Here is a 16,158-nt window from a genome sequence, read left to right on the forward strand (position 1 = left end):
CTGGAAAGGACTCCAAGCAGTTAGTGCTCCAAAGATTGGAGAGGTACACATTTGCCAAGCTAGAACACTGGAGTGGGTTGCCATTTCCTCCTCCAGGAGATCTTCCTGACCTAGGGATCAAACCCACGTCTCTTGGATTGGCAGGGGGATTCTTTACCACTGAGCCACCAGACAAGCTTTAGGTGCCAATAGGAGAATGCATTTCTACCATGGCTCCACCAGGTGGCAGTGAAGGTCACCACTAGAAGCAAGTGTTGTCACTATAGAGATAGGACTTGCAAGCAGTCAAAGCAGGAACGAGGAAAGAGGCAAAACAATGCTATTCTGTTAGAGTTACAAAAGCATGCATGTGCATATGTGTGCATGCCTCCATGTGCATGCATGTATTGGCAGGGCAGAGGAACTAAAAAATGAATGGAACTGTTACTGCATTCTATTCAGTTTCCCATACTGTTCATGGGTAGAAGAATGAAAGAAGGACCTTGATATTTGCACTTCAGTACTTTACTGTGCCTTCTTAGCCCATGCCTGCAATCCCACCCTTGGATTTTGAATGTCCAGTGAGGTATTACATGATGTCTCAAATTATCACTGTCATTTAGCATAAAAGTGAATGTTCTCATGAGAGGAAGGGTGTGTGAATTCAGTGCATTAACAGCTCTGGCTGTGCCTATACGAGTGTCTTTCTCCACAAGTGTACACACCTTTTTGCTGCTAGGGAAACTTGCAGCGTCCTCTGGGGAAAGGAACTGGATAGGTGAAGGAATCCAAGGTGTCTCTGGTGCTTTCCTATTCAGCAGTAGTCAGCATCACTTCAGGTTAATTGCAAATTTTTTTACTACTGGATAAAGAAGAGTTCTCAACAAGAGCATCCCATAGCAGAAAATAGATGCATCTGGAAATGAAGAGTTAGAATCTATCTTTCCCACAGAATGATGTTTAGATGCCATCCTAACCCTTCTGAAAGTTAGGAAAAAATTTTCCATTTGTCTGTGAATATCTACCAACCCTGAGGACACCTCCACTCCATTAATAAAACCAGATTTTGGGGGGTGGGAGAGATGTTCAAGAAGTAGGGGATAAATATATATATATATATATGGCTGATTCATGTAGTTGTACAGCAGAAACCAACACAACATTATAAAGCAATTATCCTACAATTCAAAATAAAAAGGAACTTCTAAGCTATGACTACTATACTTCAGCAGATGAGACATTAAATTACAGAGAATTTAAACCACTTATAAATGTAATGTTTTCCCTATAAATCACTTATAAATGTAATGTGAATCACTTATAAATGTAAATTATTTTAGTGTGCTAATTTTAAATTGTGTTGCAAGCAGGAACCAAAGAAGGAATGTTTAACATATTACAAGAAAAAAAATATGTGTAATATAGTAACTGTTACTACTAACAACTAGTGGCCATGTCTGTTTATAATTACATTTCTCTTGCTGGGTCTATAGGCTTATCTCAAATTTAACATAAACAAAAGTTTTAGTAATTTGATTTGTTACAGCTAAATAAAATATAATGGTAAAAAAAAAAAAAAAAAGGTCTCTATCAATTAGAAGAGTGTTGTACTCCAGGAGACTTTTTCTCCATCGGGGGCAGCTGCTTTTCTTCTGGCACTGATGGTAGATCAGGTGCCTTCTGCCCGCACCTTGAAACAGTGAAGCGAGTCATGCGAAGTGCTTCCTCATACCCTGGGAGGGTGTCCAGGGAGGAGGGCAGCTGGCCCAGGGAGCTGGGGGAGTGAGCCACAGCCAGGATCCTTCGAGCCGCAGGGCCAAACACTGACTGCAGGGCTAGGCAGGAAAGAACCGGAGTTCAGGTGCATGTAGCATCTTCAGAAACCAGAGACTTACAGCACATGCAGTTCCCCTTGATTTCTATTATTTTATGAAAACGGTGTCTAGCCTCTGTCCCTTTTCTTCATTTACTCATTGGCTGCACTGGGTCTTTATTGTTGCCCACAGGTTTTCTCCAGCTGTGGTGAAGAAGGGCTACTCTCTAGTTGGTGCGTGGGTTTCTCATTGCGGTGGATTCGCTTATTTCAGAGCACAGGCTCAGTAGCTGAGGAGGACGGGATTAGTCGTCCCACAGCATGTAGGATCTTCCTGGACCAGGAACTGAAGCCGTGCCTCCTGCATTGGCAGGCAGATTCTTTACCACTGAATCCCCAGGGAAGCCCAATCCCCCTTCATTTTAAACAAGTGTCAAAACTCATCGTCACTCTTGGCAACAGATGTTATAAAAGTCCTGTGAAGCTTGTGTAGAAACCAACTTCCCTCTTTGCTTTCTCAAATAATCTAAAATGTGTCCTCACATCTCATAACCCCTTTCTTTCCCCTTTACGAGTTTAAAACCCTTTATGCCAACCCACTGAAGTTGCAGATCCCTTAGAAGTAATTGTTTTTGCCTATTCATGTTTCCCTGTGGACTGACAGCGAGAAAAGAAGCAGGAAAAGGCAAACAATATGCTATAGAGCTCTCTTTTTTTCAAAATAAATATCACAGAATATTGCCACCTGCTGTTCTGCCCAGTAGGTCACTCTCCAATATTAGTAAAGAATATAATCCAAAGAAGAGAACAGAGGGAAATAAAGGAAAGTGTCTTATAACTATCAAGTGTTGGGCCTAATATTTAACAGAGTAAGACCTGGTGAATAAAGAATTGAAAGCATGTCATGACTAATTTTTCTAAAGATAAAAAATATAGTATAGTTAAGAGAAAATAGAAGTTTGGTTTTCACAAAATCTAAGATGTTTTCAAAACAGGGATATGTGCAGTGCTTAAAATGGTTTTATCAAAGTAATTGTTTATAAACTTGGAAATTTTTCCTATAAGACATTTCCAATATCATCTCTAACATTTCATTTCTTCCTTCATTCCATCATCAGACCAAAAGTACAGCATCCGTGAGAGGCAAGGTCACCACACCATCAGGCATCTGGAAATTAAAGCTGCCCCAAGATTTAGACTCTTTAATACTATTCCCTCTTGGTACAGTGGGCTTTCCTGGTGGCTCAGCTGGTAAAGAATCCACCTGCAATGCGGAAGACTTGGGTTTGATCCCTGGGTTGGGAAGATCCCCTGGAGAAGGGAAAGGTTACCCACGCCAGTATTCTTGCCTGGAGAATTCCATGGACTGTATAGTCCATGGGATCACAAAGAGTCAGATACAATTGAGTGACTTTTTATTTCTTGGTACAATGGAAAAGAATCAACCTGACAATGCAGGGAACAAGGGTTCCATTCCTGGTCCCCGAAGATTTCACATGTCACGGGGCAACTAAAGCCCTGTATCACAACTGCTGAATCCTACTTGCTCTAGAGCCCGTGCTCCCCAACCAGAGAAGCCATCCCGGTGCGAAGCCCTCCCACCGAAACCAGAAAGCAGCCCCTTCCCCGGGGCAACTAGAGAAAGCCCGTAGGCAGCAACGAAGACCCAGCGCAAGCAAAAATAATACGTGAGTAAGTAAATAAATCTAACACTTTGATCAATGTTTTTACACCTTCGCACTAGGTGTTCTTTTAAACCTGGCTTCACTTCCCGTGTTACACGTCCGTATACTCACAAGTGACCGTGCTCTGGAGAGTGCTGTCATGGTCAAAAGCGATGACCGTCACTTCATAGGGTGCCCGGCCCTCCTCTCCCCCATTTTGCTGGCGACCCAGACAGCAGCGGAAGCACACAGAAGTCAGGCCGCACAGGAGAAGCAGTGCCCCGATGCCCACCAGCAACCTGCAAGGGCCCCACGGAGTAGTGAGAGCTCTGTGCTCCTTGTTTTGCTTTGTTTTTTAAACCAGTTTGCATAGTCAGCCTTCAACGTCTGCATTTTAATTCTTGCTTGAGTATTTTTTAGAATGCTTTTAAGATTTCAGTTCCCAGGCTTTCCTGTCATATATACACTTCCTTATTTTGTCAGCAAGACTGTCAGTTCACTTGAACAGTTCATGAGACATTTAAATGCGTTTTGGAGGCGCAGATTTTTACTGAAGCAGTCTCCTTTCTGTGGCTATTTCTAGAGTTGACCCTGAGAAAATACACAACAATCTGTTGATGTTGGCCCAGGAGATGGTATTGAAATAGGAAATCCTGCTATATTGTCACATAGGTTAGTGATGAGGAAAAGAGGCTTTACTCTGTGAGATGTTAGGTAAGTCGGCTCGATATCTCAGATTTTTTCCATTCTGTTGTCAATATATTTAAAAATGAAAAAAAAAAAAAAAACCTTAAAAAGTAATACCCCTGAGAAAAGCTTCCTTTTAAATGTCTTTTTGGGTAACATAGCTGAAACTTACCATATATACCAGAGATGTACCCAGTCTGTGGTCAGGCAGCTATGGAGAAAGAATAATAATTTTATTTTGCAATAAAAATATAATCAATACCTGTTATACTTTCAGAATCAGAAATATGAGTTACAAAAATGTATGATACCTTTATAATCAAAGCATTACAGGTTATGTTAACTTCAATGTAACCAGCTAAATCAATCATGAAATGGGATGCCTTTAGTAGTGGTTTATTCACGCGCGCATGCTATTGCTTCAGTTGTGTCTGACTTTTTTGCAACCCTATGGACTGTAGCCTGCCAGGCTCCTCTGTCCATGGGATTCTGCAAGCAAGAACACTGAAGTGGGTTGCCATGCCCTCCCCCAGGGGATCTTCCTGAACCAGGGATCGAACCTGAGTCTCTTACATCTCCTGCTTTGGCAGGCAGGTTCTTTACCACTAGTGCCACCTGGGAAGCCCAGAAGTGGTTTATACCATCATGTAAATCACTATAAGACAGACTAAACTAGTTATCATTAAAGTAATGTTAATGGAACATGTAACCACAATCATTGTAAACAGTTTTGATGACGATTATCAAGAATTTGCAGAGTAAGCTTACAAAGAGTAAAAATGAATGTGACAGTTAAGGTTTGTATATATTTGAAGTCAATAGCTTGAACATAAAGAATATTTCAATTATAAGCATGAACATTTATAATTTGTTTTACAAGCAGTTGCAAATGGGGGACCATATAGATAAATAATAGAGTCCTACTATATAGTACAGGGAACTATATTCAATGACCTGTAATAATCTATAATGGAAAAGAATATGAAAAAGAATATATATATATAAAACTTAACCCTTTTGCTGTACCATAGAAACTAACACAATATTATATATCAACTATATTTTGATAAAAAATAAAAAGCAGAAACAAAGGGGAAAAAAATAAAAAGGAGGGTCACAATAAAACCATAAAAACGCCCACTATAAAAAGGGCTTTAAATTTTCACATCCAGGATCAAAACTGATAAGCATATCCACTGAGGCCAAATAAGAAAGGGGGGGGAAAAATGTAAAAACCAATTCCATCATGATGAAAGCTAATTAAATACTCTGAATGAACTATAGTAATTATCAATTTTCTCTACAGGATGAAGAAAATATGGATTGCGTGGGACAAGAAGTGGGATAAGTTTGTAAGTGGGAAGAGGAGGGTCGGAAGGAAAACATTTGTTACTGAAGATAATTATTAATGCATTTAATAATCCTTTCTGATACAGTGATCTGTTGAAATCTATTGCAATCTGCTTCTCTATCCTCTCTGCACAGTTGTAGACCATGCAGTTTGTTTCATCAATGAACAGTGTCTCTAAGTGTCCTCATATTTCTCATTCATTCAAAGCCCCTTCCACTTCTACAGTGTTATGATTCTGATTCTATTAAAAGTAGCCCTCCTGCAGCGGTAGGTGTGTAAAACCTCAAAGAGCATGTGACAAGTAATGAAGGCCATTGCCATTCCTCCTGGGTTTAACAGACTTGGCTGTTGGGAAACTCTTTCCATGGCTAAATATGTATTTTTCTTCACCCTAAGTAAGTCTTTTATTCAAATTGTCCCTGCTTCCTTAAAACAGTTTACCTCCAAGAGGAGTGAATCTCTTCCCTTTTTTATCTTGGTGTCCTGTGTCTACATGAGACCATTAATTGTAACAGATTTAGATGGAGGGATAACCACCTCAAAGTGAGAGCTAAGTGACACCTGCAATAAATGTTGTTGTCACTGTGGTTGTTGTTTAGTCTCTAAGTTTTGTCTGACTCTGTTGACACCGCATGGACTGTAGCCCACCAGGCTCCTCTGTCTGTGGGATTTCCCAGGCAAGAATACTGGAGTGGGCTGCCATTTCCTTCTCCAGGGGATCTTCCTGGCTCAGGGGTTGAACTTGCACGTCTCTTGCATCTTCTGTGTTGGCAGGCGGATTCTTCACTGCTGAGCCACCAGGAAAGTCCAATAAATATTAATGTGCCCTAAAAAATAGGAAATGTTCTGCATATCTGAAATAGTGGTTCTACTCTGGCAATGACCCAAGTTTATCTGTCTGAGTCTAGTGAATTCTGTCTGTCCCAGTGAGTCACTGAGAAGCATGGGAAAGAAAATCTTTCACAAATCTCCGTGACTGTATAAACTGAGATTAAGTTTTGATAGGAAGATTGGCCTTGGAAAAAAGTGCTGTCAGCAGTATTATTTTGAGTGTTTAGGATGACAGGAATGCTTGTTTGTTTTTGGAGAACCCGTCTGTGAGATTAGTGGGTGGAGGCCCATTTAAGTAGAATTAGGGAAATCACAGCTATCTCATGACATTTGACCCTGTTTGGGGTGCTGATGTTTTTGTCTGTCTCGCCTTCCTTCCACTGAGCATTGTCAGATACTTACTGTTCAGGACTGACACAGTTCTCCTCACATCTTGCCCGAGGAAGCTGTAGGAAGGGAAATAATCTCAGACAGGGAAATGGTCTCATTTGCTCTGCTCAGCAGCCTATGTGTCACCCTTATGACTCTGCCATCAGGTTAGTGGGTGAGAGTGAAGCAAATACAAGGAAAAGGTCATAGGGTCAATCGTGGTTAGGACTGTTTTCATCTCTCCTATGCCTGATCTTTATTAAATTCAAAGTGGGAAAACCTGCAAGAGCAAATGTCTACTCTGATCTGGTTCTTCTTTTTTTTTGTGGTGGTGAGGGAGCATCCCTGACTTTGTGAATGAGATGCAGTGTTTACACCAATTTGTTCATCTTAGAAACTTTCTCATCTGTCCCCCAGACAGATCCTTCAAATTCTCTCTCATTTACAAGTTGAATTCAACCCCAGTGCTCTTTTTTAATTTCCTCTGTACATCAGTAACTCACTGGCAATACTTCAATCTAAAATTAAAAGTTAAAAAAAAAGCAACTCAGTGCCTTAGTGTTGGTGATTCTGTATTTAATTCTGTGCAGTACTATTTACAATCTGAGTAAAGCATTTTGAAAACATGACTTAAGATTAAGCTAGATATGTCATTCTGCTTGTTCAGAGGGCAAATATTAAAACAAAAGCAAAAACTCACCATACAAGAGAAAGAGGAGGGAACGGAGTGGAAGAACTATTTATTGAACAGCTGCTCTGTGCCAGCCAGATTGCTAAGAATTTTTAAGATTTCATAACATTTCAGCACAATAACCATGCCAGTGGGTACTTTACTTTGAAATGTTAAGGGTCTAAGGCATAGAAATTTAAGTGACATGACAACTGCACATACCTATAGATTTGGCCAGAATTCCAAACCAGATTCTATCATATGTTCATGTTGAATGAATTACTAGAACCAGAGACAGATCTGCCCTAACTCCTTGACATTGCTGCCAGATCCCTCCTCCTCCCAGGAAAGAAATCTTCCACTGCCTCTTCTAGGTATGTTTCAGTTCACTTTCTCCTTCTAAGACTCTCTAGGTAAATTTTTGTTCTAAAAACTGTTTCACTCTTCCAGTAACTTGGATGATTTGATATTACAGGAAATCAACAATAAATGCCACAAAATTTCTCTAAGGAGATGGAAATTTGTACTTATTGAGAATTGGGAGCAAGGGACAAGCAGACTCATGACATCGGGTCAAAAGGACTTGTAAAAGGACTAACAGCTGACTTTTGCAAAAAACACTTGAGAAACCCCTGGTTTCACTAAAGATGACAAAGTATGGGTTTCCTCCACCCATCCACGGGACTTTGTTTTGCTTTCTTTACTAAAGGAAAATAAAAATAAAAAAGCCTAAGGTGGTTAGTAGATAAAACATCCCTTTTCAAGCGTGTTGCAAAAAAAGAAGAAATGAGAAAAGAAATTTGGAAGGGAAGGACAGAAGAGAAGAGGAAGCAAAAAGAAAATACAAGAAAAAGATATGGTTTCAGGCACTCAATTAACTGGTATAGAGGAAGCAAATAGACAGCAACCTTCCTGTTAGGAGCTATACAGAAATTGGAAACCAACCCATTTCATCATTTGCTTTTCTTCTTAGTAGATTTCATAACTGAATAAACTTCTCTCTGACAATGGTCTGGAATCCCTCAGTCCAATGACCCTTTCTCAACTGAGTTACTTAGAATCTCCTGCTTCTCAATGGAGAGAAATAAAAGGTCCAAATTACTTTCAAAGAGTTTTCTTTCTCTTATCTCTGACCGGGAGGCACCTAAACTGCTAGAGTGGTATTAAGGCTGATGTGGGACATACCATTTAGGAGAATTATGTCCTTAGTTTTAATAATTTACTTGAGAACATTTTTTCTTTTTTTGGCCACATGAGTGGCTTACTTGTTGGACCTTAATTCCCCCACTAGGGATTGAACCTTGCCCCCTGCAGTGGAAACATGGTGTCCTAACCCCTGGACCACCAGGAAAGTCTCAATAATCTACTTGAGATTTTGAGGGCTAGTAAGATGCTAAAAGAGAGAAATATACATAACAGACACTTCTAAATTGCCTTCGATATCCTACTTGTATATATGTCCTTCTTTTCATTAATGTCATTCGTCACAGGTCACTAAGGGAACATTCCAGTTAATTCTTTTTCCCTACCACCCCTTTGGTTCCAAAGTATATGTCTTTCCTCCTCATTCATTTCCCCCCTAGGTTTTCTGAAAGTTGGCTTTATCTGAGAAACAAACAAAAGTCTCATTCCTGCATTTTCACGACTCACCTGGATGAAATACACCAGGGCAGAGGCCATCAGGGCTGGGAACTGCAGTCTCATCTGGCTGGACTCTTACTTCTCCAGATCAAGCACTGGGCATCCGGCTTCTCCCTTCTGTGCTCCGGGCCATGTCTGACTTTTTGACCTAGAGGACTTAAAGGAGAGAACTTCTCTCAGCAATAAGCTGGTTTTTCCTCCTCTGTCTCTTTCTCTCCTCTCACTCTCTGTAGTTGTTATTTTCTATAATTTTTCTCTCCCCTTTCATCCTAGCTTCTTTCTCTACTTCTGTCCCTGGGTTTAAGGTCTCTGCATTTCCTTCCCTGCCCCTCCTTTTCTTCCATTCTACTTTTAGTCCTTTCTAGATGCCTTGAAGTTTTTTCCACACTGCCTCCGAAAGGACAACTCTCAGGAAGGACATGTAAGTCCTGTGAATTAGGTATTTTTCTAGGCAGTGGTGAGATATTGGGCTTGAAGGAGGATCAAAGAGAGACCAGATAAAATCTCTTTTCCATCAGAAAAGGAGTAATATTCTTGGCCCTTCACCCAAGCACTCTAGGATGACTGTTGCTGGTTGAAAGTCACTTTGCCAACCTCCATTCACACCGGCTCTCAATGTGATTAGCCCTCCTCTCTTGCTCTTGGAAACCACCGCCCTTCACTATGTTGATAATCAACTCTCCTGGTTCTGGGTCATTTATTCCTAGACACTGGAGTAGGGCTGAGAGGTTGCCAAATGAACTGGAAAGCTATAGCATCTTTGGAAAAGCAAGTTTGGAAATTAGAATTTCTGGATGCTGTCCTTGAAGTTGCCCTCCACACTGACCTCAATTCTCATTGAACTAGTGAAAAATCAAACAGACATTTCTAAAACAAGACTTAAGATCTCTCTCTCTCTCTCTCTCTCTCATATAATCTAAAGTCAGAGCCAAAATAAGTACCCATGGAAAGGACATAGAATATTTATAGAGATACACCTCTCTAGGGACAAATGAATGCTGTATAAATGATGTGTGCTTAAGCCAGTAATCTTTTAATACAAAATATTCAGAATTTTTTTAAAAAGAAATTATTTAATAGGAAAATTGGACATTTGTTTACAGGGATCTATCTCATAAAAATTGAGAGAGAAAAAAAAAAACAACTTTTGTATCCTTTCTAATTCTGAAAATCTGATTTTATTGAGTTATTGAGAGAAGACCATTGGGGGCAGTTGGTTCTAAAAGCCCTCAAACAGCGTAACAATGTGATATGAGAATGGAGAATATAAACTCAATTTTCTTTTTCTTAGCCAAGGAATTCAAATAGAGAAAAAGTTGGTACAATACTGATGATCCAAAATCATTCATTTTCAGAAATAAATGAGCACTATGTTATTTAAAAATATATATAACAGTATGTTCCAAATTTCAGCAGAAGAGGGGCCAGGTAGGAGGCATTTTACAGGACAAAGGTGGCAGAATCTTGGCCCTTCACTAAATTATCAAATAATTTCTCAGTCCTCAATTTTCCGATTCATGAACTAGGAATGGAATGCCCATGAGACCTGCCCGCGATGTTGTTTCATACAGAAAATACAATCAGAGACATGAAGGCATTTTGATTAGAGTATTTCTATTCAGAGTGATGTAGCATCATTAAACTTGCTCTTCTCTTACTCTTGTCAAAGAGACAGTGGGGCATCATGGCTAAGACTCCAGCTACATTGTCTGTGGGGTGAAATACTTGGTCACTTATTAGCTGTGGGATCTTGAGCAAGACATTACATCTCTCTGTTGGCTCAGTTTCATCCTATATAAAATGGATAATAGTAATAATAATAATAATAATCGTGTTGTTGTTCATTGTTCAGTCACTAAGTCATGTCTAACTCTTTGTGACCCCATGAACTGCAGCACACTAGGCTTCCCTACCCTTTACTATCTCTCGGAGTTGCTCAAACTCATGCCCACTGACTTGGTGATGCCATCCAACCATCTCATTCTCTGCTGCCCTCTTCTCTTCCTGCCCTCAATCTTTCTCAGCATCAGGATCTTTGCCAATGAGTCAGCTTTTTGGATCAGGTGGCCAAAGTACTGGAGCTTCAGCTCCAGCATCAGTCCTTTCAGTGAATATGCAGGGCTAATTTCCTTTTGTATTGATGGGTTTGATCTCCTTGAAGTCCAAGGGATTCTCAAGAGTCTTCTCCAGAAGCATAATTTGAAAGCATCAGGTTACTTCATACACTTATGGTGGCTCAGATGGTAAAGAATCTGCCTGCAATGCAGGAGACATGGATTCAATCTCTGGGTTGGGAAGATCCCCTGGGGAAGGGAATGGCTACCTACTCCAGTATTCTTGCATGAAGAATCCCAAGGACAGAGGAACCTGGTGGGCTACAGTCCATGGGTTTGCAAAAGTCAGACATGACTGAGTGACTAACTTTTATACACTTAAAGAGATTAAATGTGTTAATGTGTATGAAATGCGTATACCATGAATGTAGTGAAAATTGCTCAGTCATGTCTGACTCTTTGCGACCCCATGGACTGTATTCCACCAGGATACATATACAACCTTGATATGAAAAAAATATTTTGTGTTAGCCAAGATTATTTTGATTTCCACTCAGTTTTAGCAATGACTTTTATCCTCAGTAGACTGTAAAACATGTCCTCCTGCTTCATGTATTGTCACCATGACCTTGTTTTAGCTTTCCTGGGATTCCTGTTCTTGAATATTTCCCCTTGCTACCCTGGCCCTCTCTCTCCCAATCATGCCAGCCGTCACCTGCATGAACAGGTTTTCCCATTAACATGACATTTTTCACCCCAATTGCACTTTCCTGCCTTGTGATTGCCATCATCTCTTTGCCTTCCAGCTTCCTAACAATTTAGAACAAATGGAATTCTGTTAATGACCTTCTTGTTATTTTTTTTAGAATTACTGCTGCCGCTTCCCCTCCCCCACCCCTCCCCCCACCACTGGGTTAGTGAAAGAGAACTTCTTGTTTATTCAAATGGAAGTGATTGTGCCTTGTGGCAGTTTTAACTCTGAACTCAGTCTCTGTCAAAGCATCCATGTAGGGACTGATGAGAGAGGAAAGAGAATGCAAGTGAGAAGACTGAAGACAGTCTGCATTGGAAGGGCAGGTGGCTGAGCCAGAAGGGAATGATCTCATTACAACCCTACACAATTTTGTGGTTCCATTACGCTCGTGAATCATTAGCTTGTACCCAGGTTGTTAAGGACGTGGTGTGGAACCAATGGAGAGGACTGTACACAGGTCTTTTCACCTATGCTTCAGGGAATTGTTAATACAATATCTATAATAAGTGGGGCTAAGGAATTTTTTATGTCTGGTTCCTCTGATTATTCTCCTTTGAACCTTGCCTAGGTCAGGTCAGTGTTGCTGTTGTTGTTGTTTAGTCGCTAAGTTGCAACCCCAGGGGCTGTAGCCTGCCAGGTTCTTCTGTCCATGTAATTTCTCAGGCAAGAATACTTGAGCGGGTTGCCATTTCCTCCTCCAGGGGATCTTCCCCACACAGAGATTGAACCCTCATCTCCTGCATTGGCAGGTGGATTCTTTACTGCTGAACCACTAGGGAAGCATTCAGCGAAACAGAGGCCAGGACTATTACTACTCTGAGGCATCTAGGGTGAGCTATGAAGAGCTGAACAGCAGATCTTCAAAAATAGATACTATAACAGGAGAAACCAGTTCTATCTTACAACTACTGGAAGCTTCACCAGGAAGACAAAATATTCAGTTCAGTTCAGTTCAGTCTCTCAGTCGTGTCTGACTCTGCGACCCCATGAATCGCAGCACGCCAGGCCTCCCTGTCCATCACCAACTCCCGGAGTTCACTCAGACTCACGTCCATCGAGTCGGTGATGCCATCCAGCCATCTCATCCTCGGTCGTCCCCTTCTCCTCCTGCCCCCGAATCCCTCCCAGCATCAGAGTCTTTTCCAATGAGTCAACTCTTCGCATGAGGTGTCCAAAGTACTGGAGCTTCAGCTTTAGCATCATTCCTTCCAAAGAAGTCCCAAGGTTGATCTCCTTCAGAATGGACTGGTTGGATCTCCTTGCAGACAAAATATAGCGTCTGTATTTTACAAACCAATATGCAGTTTAAGTATTGAGTGGTGACTTCAGAGGCACTGAAAGTCAGCAATAGGACTAGACTCAAGGAAGTTTAACAAAATAGGAGGATTAAGATTATCATAGAATTACTGGTTTTATATGCCATGTAACACGTTACTACAAATTATGTAAGCAGCAATGTAAAATGATATACATTTATTATCTCACAATATCTGTGGCTCAGAAAGGTGGGCACAGTTTAGTTACAGCCTCTCCTTAGGGTCTCCTGAGGCTGTGCTCAAGGTCCTTGCTGGCTTGCATTCTCACTGAAAGGCTTAACTGGGAAAGGATTCATTTCTGAGCTCCCCTAGGCAGAATTCATGCACGTTTGTTTCTTGAGATAGGTACAATACCTTATGTAACCACATATACATGATCACATACATTACATCACCTTTACTTCATCCCAAGCCACAAATTCCACCCACATTTAAGAGGAAGAGATTACACAGGAATAATGAGAACCACTTACAGTCTATCAAGTCTGTCCACCTATCTGCCACATAAAGATTGTAGAAATTATCCCCAAGGATCTTTCCAAAACAGGAAAAAGCCAAAAATTCCTCAGTGAATCAATGGATAAACAAGACGTGACGTACTTATGCAGTGGAATATTATTCAGCCTTAAAAAGGAAGGAAATTCTGACAGTTACTACAGTGTTACTGCTGCTGTGTCCATGCTCTAGTCATGGCTGACTCTATAACTGCATGGACTGTAACCTGCCAGGTTCCTCTGACCATGGAATCATCCAGGCAAGAATATTGGAGTGGGTTGCCATTTCCTTCTCCAGGGGATCTTCCTGACTCAGGGATTGAACCCATATCTTTTGCATTTCCTACTCTGCAGGTGAGATCTTTACCACTGAGTCACCTGAAAAGCCCATGTACTAAAACATTGGATTAATCTTAAAGACATTATGCTAAGTGAAATAAGACAGATATAAAAGGACAAGTATCGTAAACTTCCACTTGTGTGAGGTTCCTAGAGTAGTCAGATTCATAAAGGCAAAAAATAGGATGGTGGTTTCAGGAACTGGGAGGAAGAAGAAGTGGGGTGTTGTATGAGTCAGGGTTTTCCAGGGAAATGAAACCAATAGAATTTGTATATATACCTAAAGAGATTTATTATAAGAAATTGACTCATTCAATTATGGAGGCTGACAAGTCTAAATTTGTAGTGTGAGCTGGTGGGGTCCAGACTTAGGACAGTCAGTGGTGAGTTCCTGTCCAAGTCCAAAGGCTATCTCTTGGAGAATTTTTTTTTTTTTCCTTTTTTGGAGGAAGGCTAGTCCTTTGTTCTGTTTAGGCTTTCAACTGATTGGATGAAACCCACTCACATGGAGAGAAATCTGCTTTACTCTACTGATTGAGATGGTAAATAGTAAGTGTTAGCTGCTTAGTCGTGTCTTACTCATTGCTATCTCACGGACAGTAGCCCACCAGACTTCTCTGTCCATGGGATTTTCCAGGCAAGAATACTGGTGTGGGTTGCCGTGCCCTTCTCCAGATCTTACCAAGCCAGGGGTCGAACCTGGGTTTCCTGCATGGCAGGCAGATTTTTTTTTTTTTTACTATCTGAGCCACCAGGGAAGCCTATATTGAAATGGTAATCTCATCCAAAAACACCCATGCAGAAACACTCAGAAGAATGTTGGACCAAATATCTGGGCAGGCTGTGACCCAGTCACGTTGACGCATAAAATCAACCGTCACAGGAGTTATTGTTTAAAGGATACAGTTTCAGTTAGAGAAGATGAGAATGTTATGGAGACGGATAGTGTGAAAGGTTAAGCAGCAATGTGAATGTGTTTAATGCCATGAAACTGTACACCTAAAAACAGTTAAACAGGTAAAAATGTTATATTATGTAACATTTATCACAATAAAAAAAAAAACCCACTTATTTCTAATGGGCTTGAATAGCAGAAGGCAAAACATGGCTCTCAACATGGCCGTGCTGAGGAGCTAGATCACGTGGAAGACAGTGACTGCTCTAGTTTTTCACACTGTCCACATGATGGCACTTCTATGTGAGCTCTGTGTCCCTTCTTCAAGAGACATCAAGAAAAAGTCTGAAGGACTTCTCTGGCAGTCCTGTGGTTAAGACTCCAGGCACCTGTTTGGGGACACTGAGATCCTGCAAGGGGTAGGTATGCCCAAAAATAAAAACAAATGAAAAGAAAAGGTTTGAAAGTGAATGCAGGTATCCTCTACCAGACAACATGCTTAAAGTCTTGTGTGAAACTGATATTCTCTGTCTTGGTGATCTGAAAACTCTTTCACTGAACCCTTTGAGAGAGTTTAATACTATATTAGGAGAAGGCAATTGTAACTCACTCCAGTACTCTTGCTTGGAAAATCCCACAGATGGAGGAGCCTGGTAGGCTGTGGTCCATGAGGTCTTGAAGAATCAGACACAACTGAGCAACTACACTTTCACTTTTCACTTTCATGCATTGGAGAAGTAAATGGCAACCCACTCCAATGTTCTTGCCTGGAGAATCCCAGGGACGGGGGAGCCTGGTGGGCTGCTGTCTCTGGGGTCGCACAGAGTCGGACATGACTGAAGCGACTTAGCAGCAGCAGCATACTGCATTTATAATGCCACTCAGAAGAAATCACCTATGTCTTTTATAATCTGATATAACTGAAAGAACAGTGAACTGAGTTTTTGCGTAGCATCAAACAGAAAAACGATAGTCAGCAAACCACTTAATAGAGTTGCGGTTTGGGGGGATGGCTTTAGTTCTACTTTCTCAAAATAATACAGTTGAGATAGATTTTCCTTAAATTTCTTTGTAGTTTAAAAATCTAGTTCATGCTGGTTATGTCTTGGTAGTTGAGAACCTCATGTGCTGACTGTTAACTGTTTGTAGAATATAACACAATTTACATAGTATGCCTGGTATAGAAAAGAATGAGATTTCCTTAACAGAAGGCAATCAATCCTTACTTTTCAAGAGTTTATAGTTTAAATGGAGAGATGGAATAACACCAATGGAATTGAAAATCAACACAGTGCCTGTTA

The 16,158-nt window shown here is 40.8% G+C and overlaps 1 protein-coding gene across 1 annotated transcript; it reads right to left on the reverse strand.

Moving 5' to 3' along the window:
• Positions 1-1,569: 1,569 nt before the first annotated feature.
• TMEM52B (transmembrane protein 52B) lies at positions 1,570-9,068 on the reverse strand. Its single transcript, XM_068972130.1, has 5 exons — positions 9,015-9,068; positions 6,728-6,771; positions 4,316-4,354; positions 3,589-3,755; positions 1,570-1,814 (listed from the first exon to the last, which is right to left on the reverse strand). The coding sequence occupies exons 1-5, from the start codon at positions 9,066-9,068 to the stop codon at positions 1,570-1,572; spliced, it is 549 nt and encodes a 182-aa protein (XP_068828231.1).
• Between the last annotated feature and the right edge of the window lie 7,090 nt (positions 9,069-16,158).

The sequence above is a fragment of the Capricornis sumatraensis genome, chromosome 4 (assembly GCF_032405125.1).
Source record: "Capricornis sumatraensis isolate serow.1 chromosome 4, serow.2, whole genome shotgun sequence".
NCBI lineage: Eukaryota > Metazoa > Chordata > Mammalia > Artiodactyla > Bovidae > Capricornis > Capricornis sumatraensis.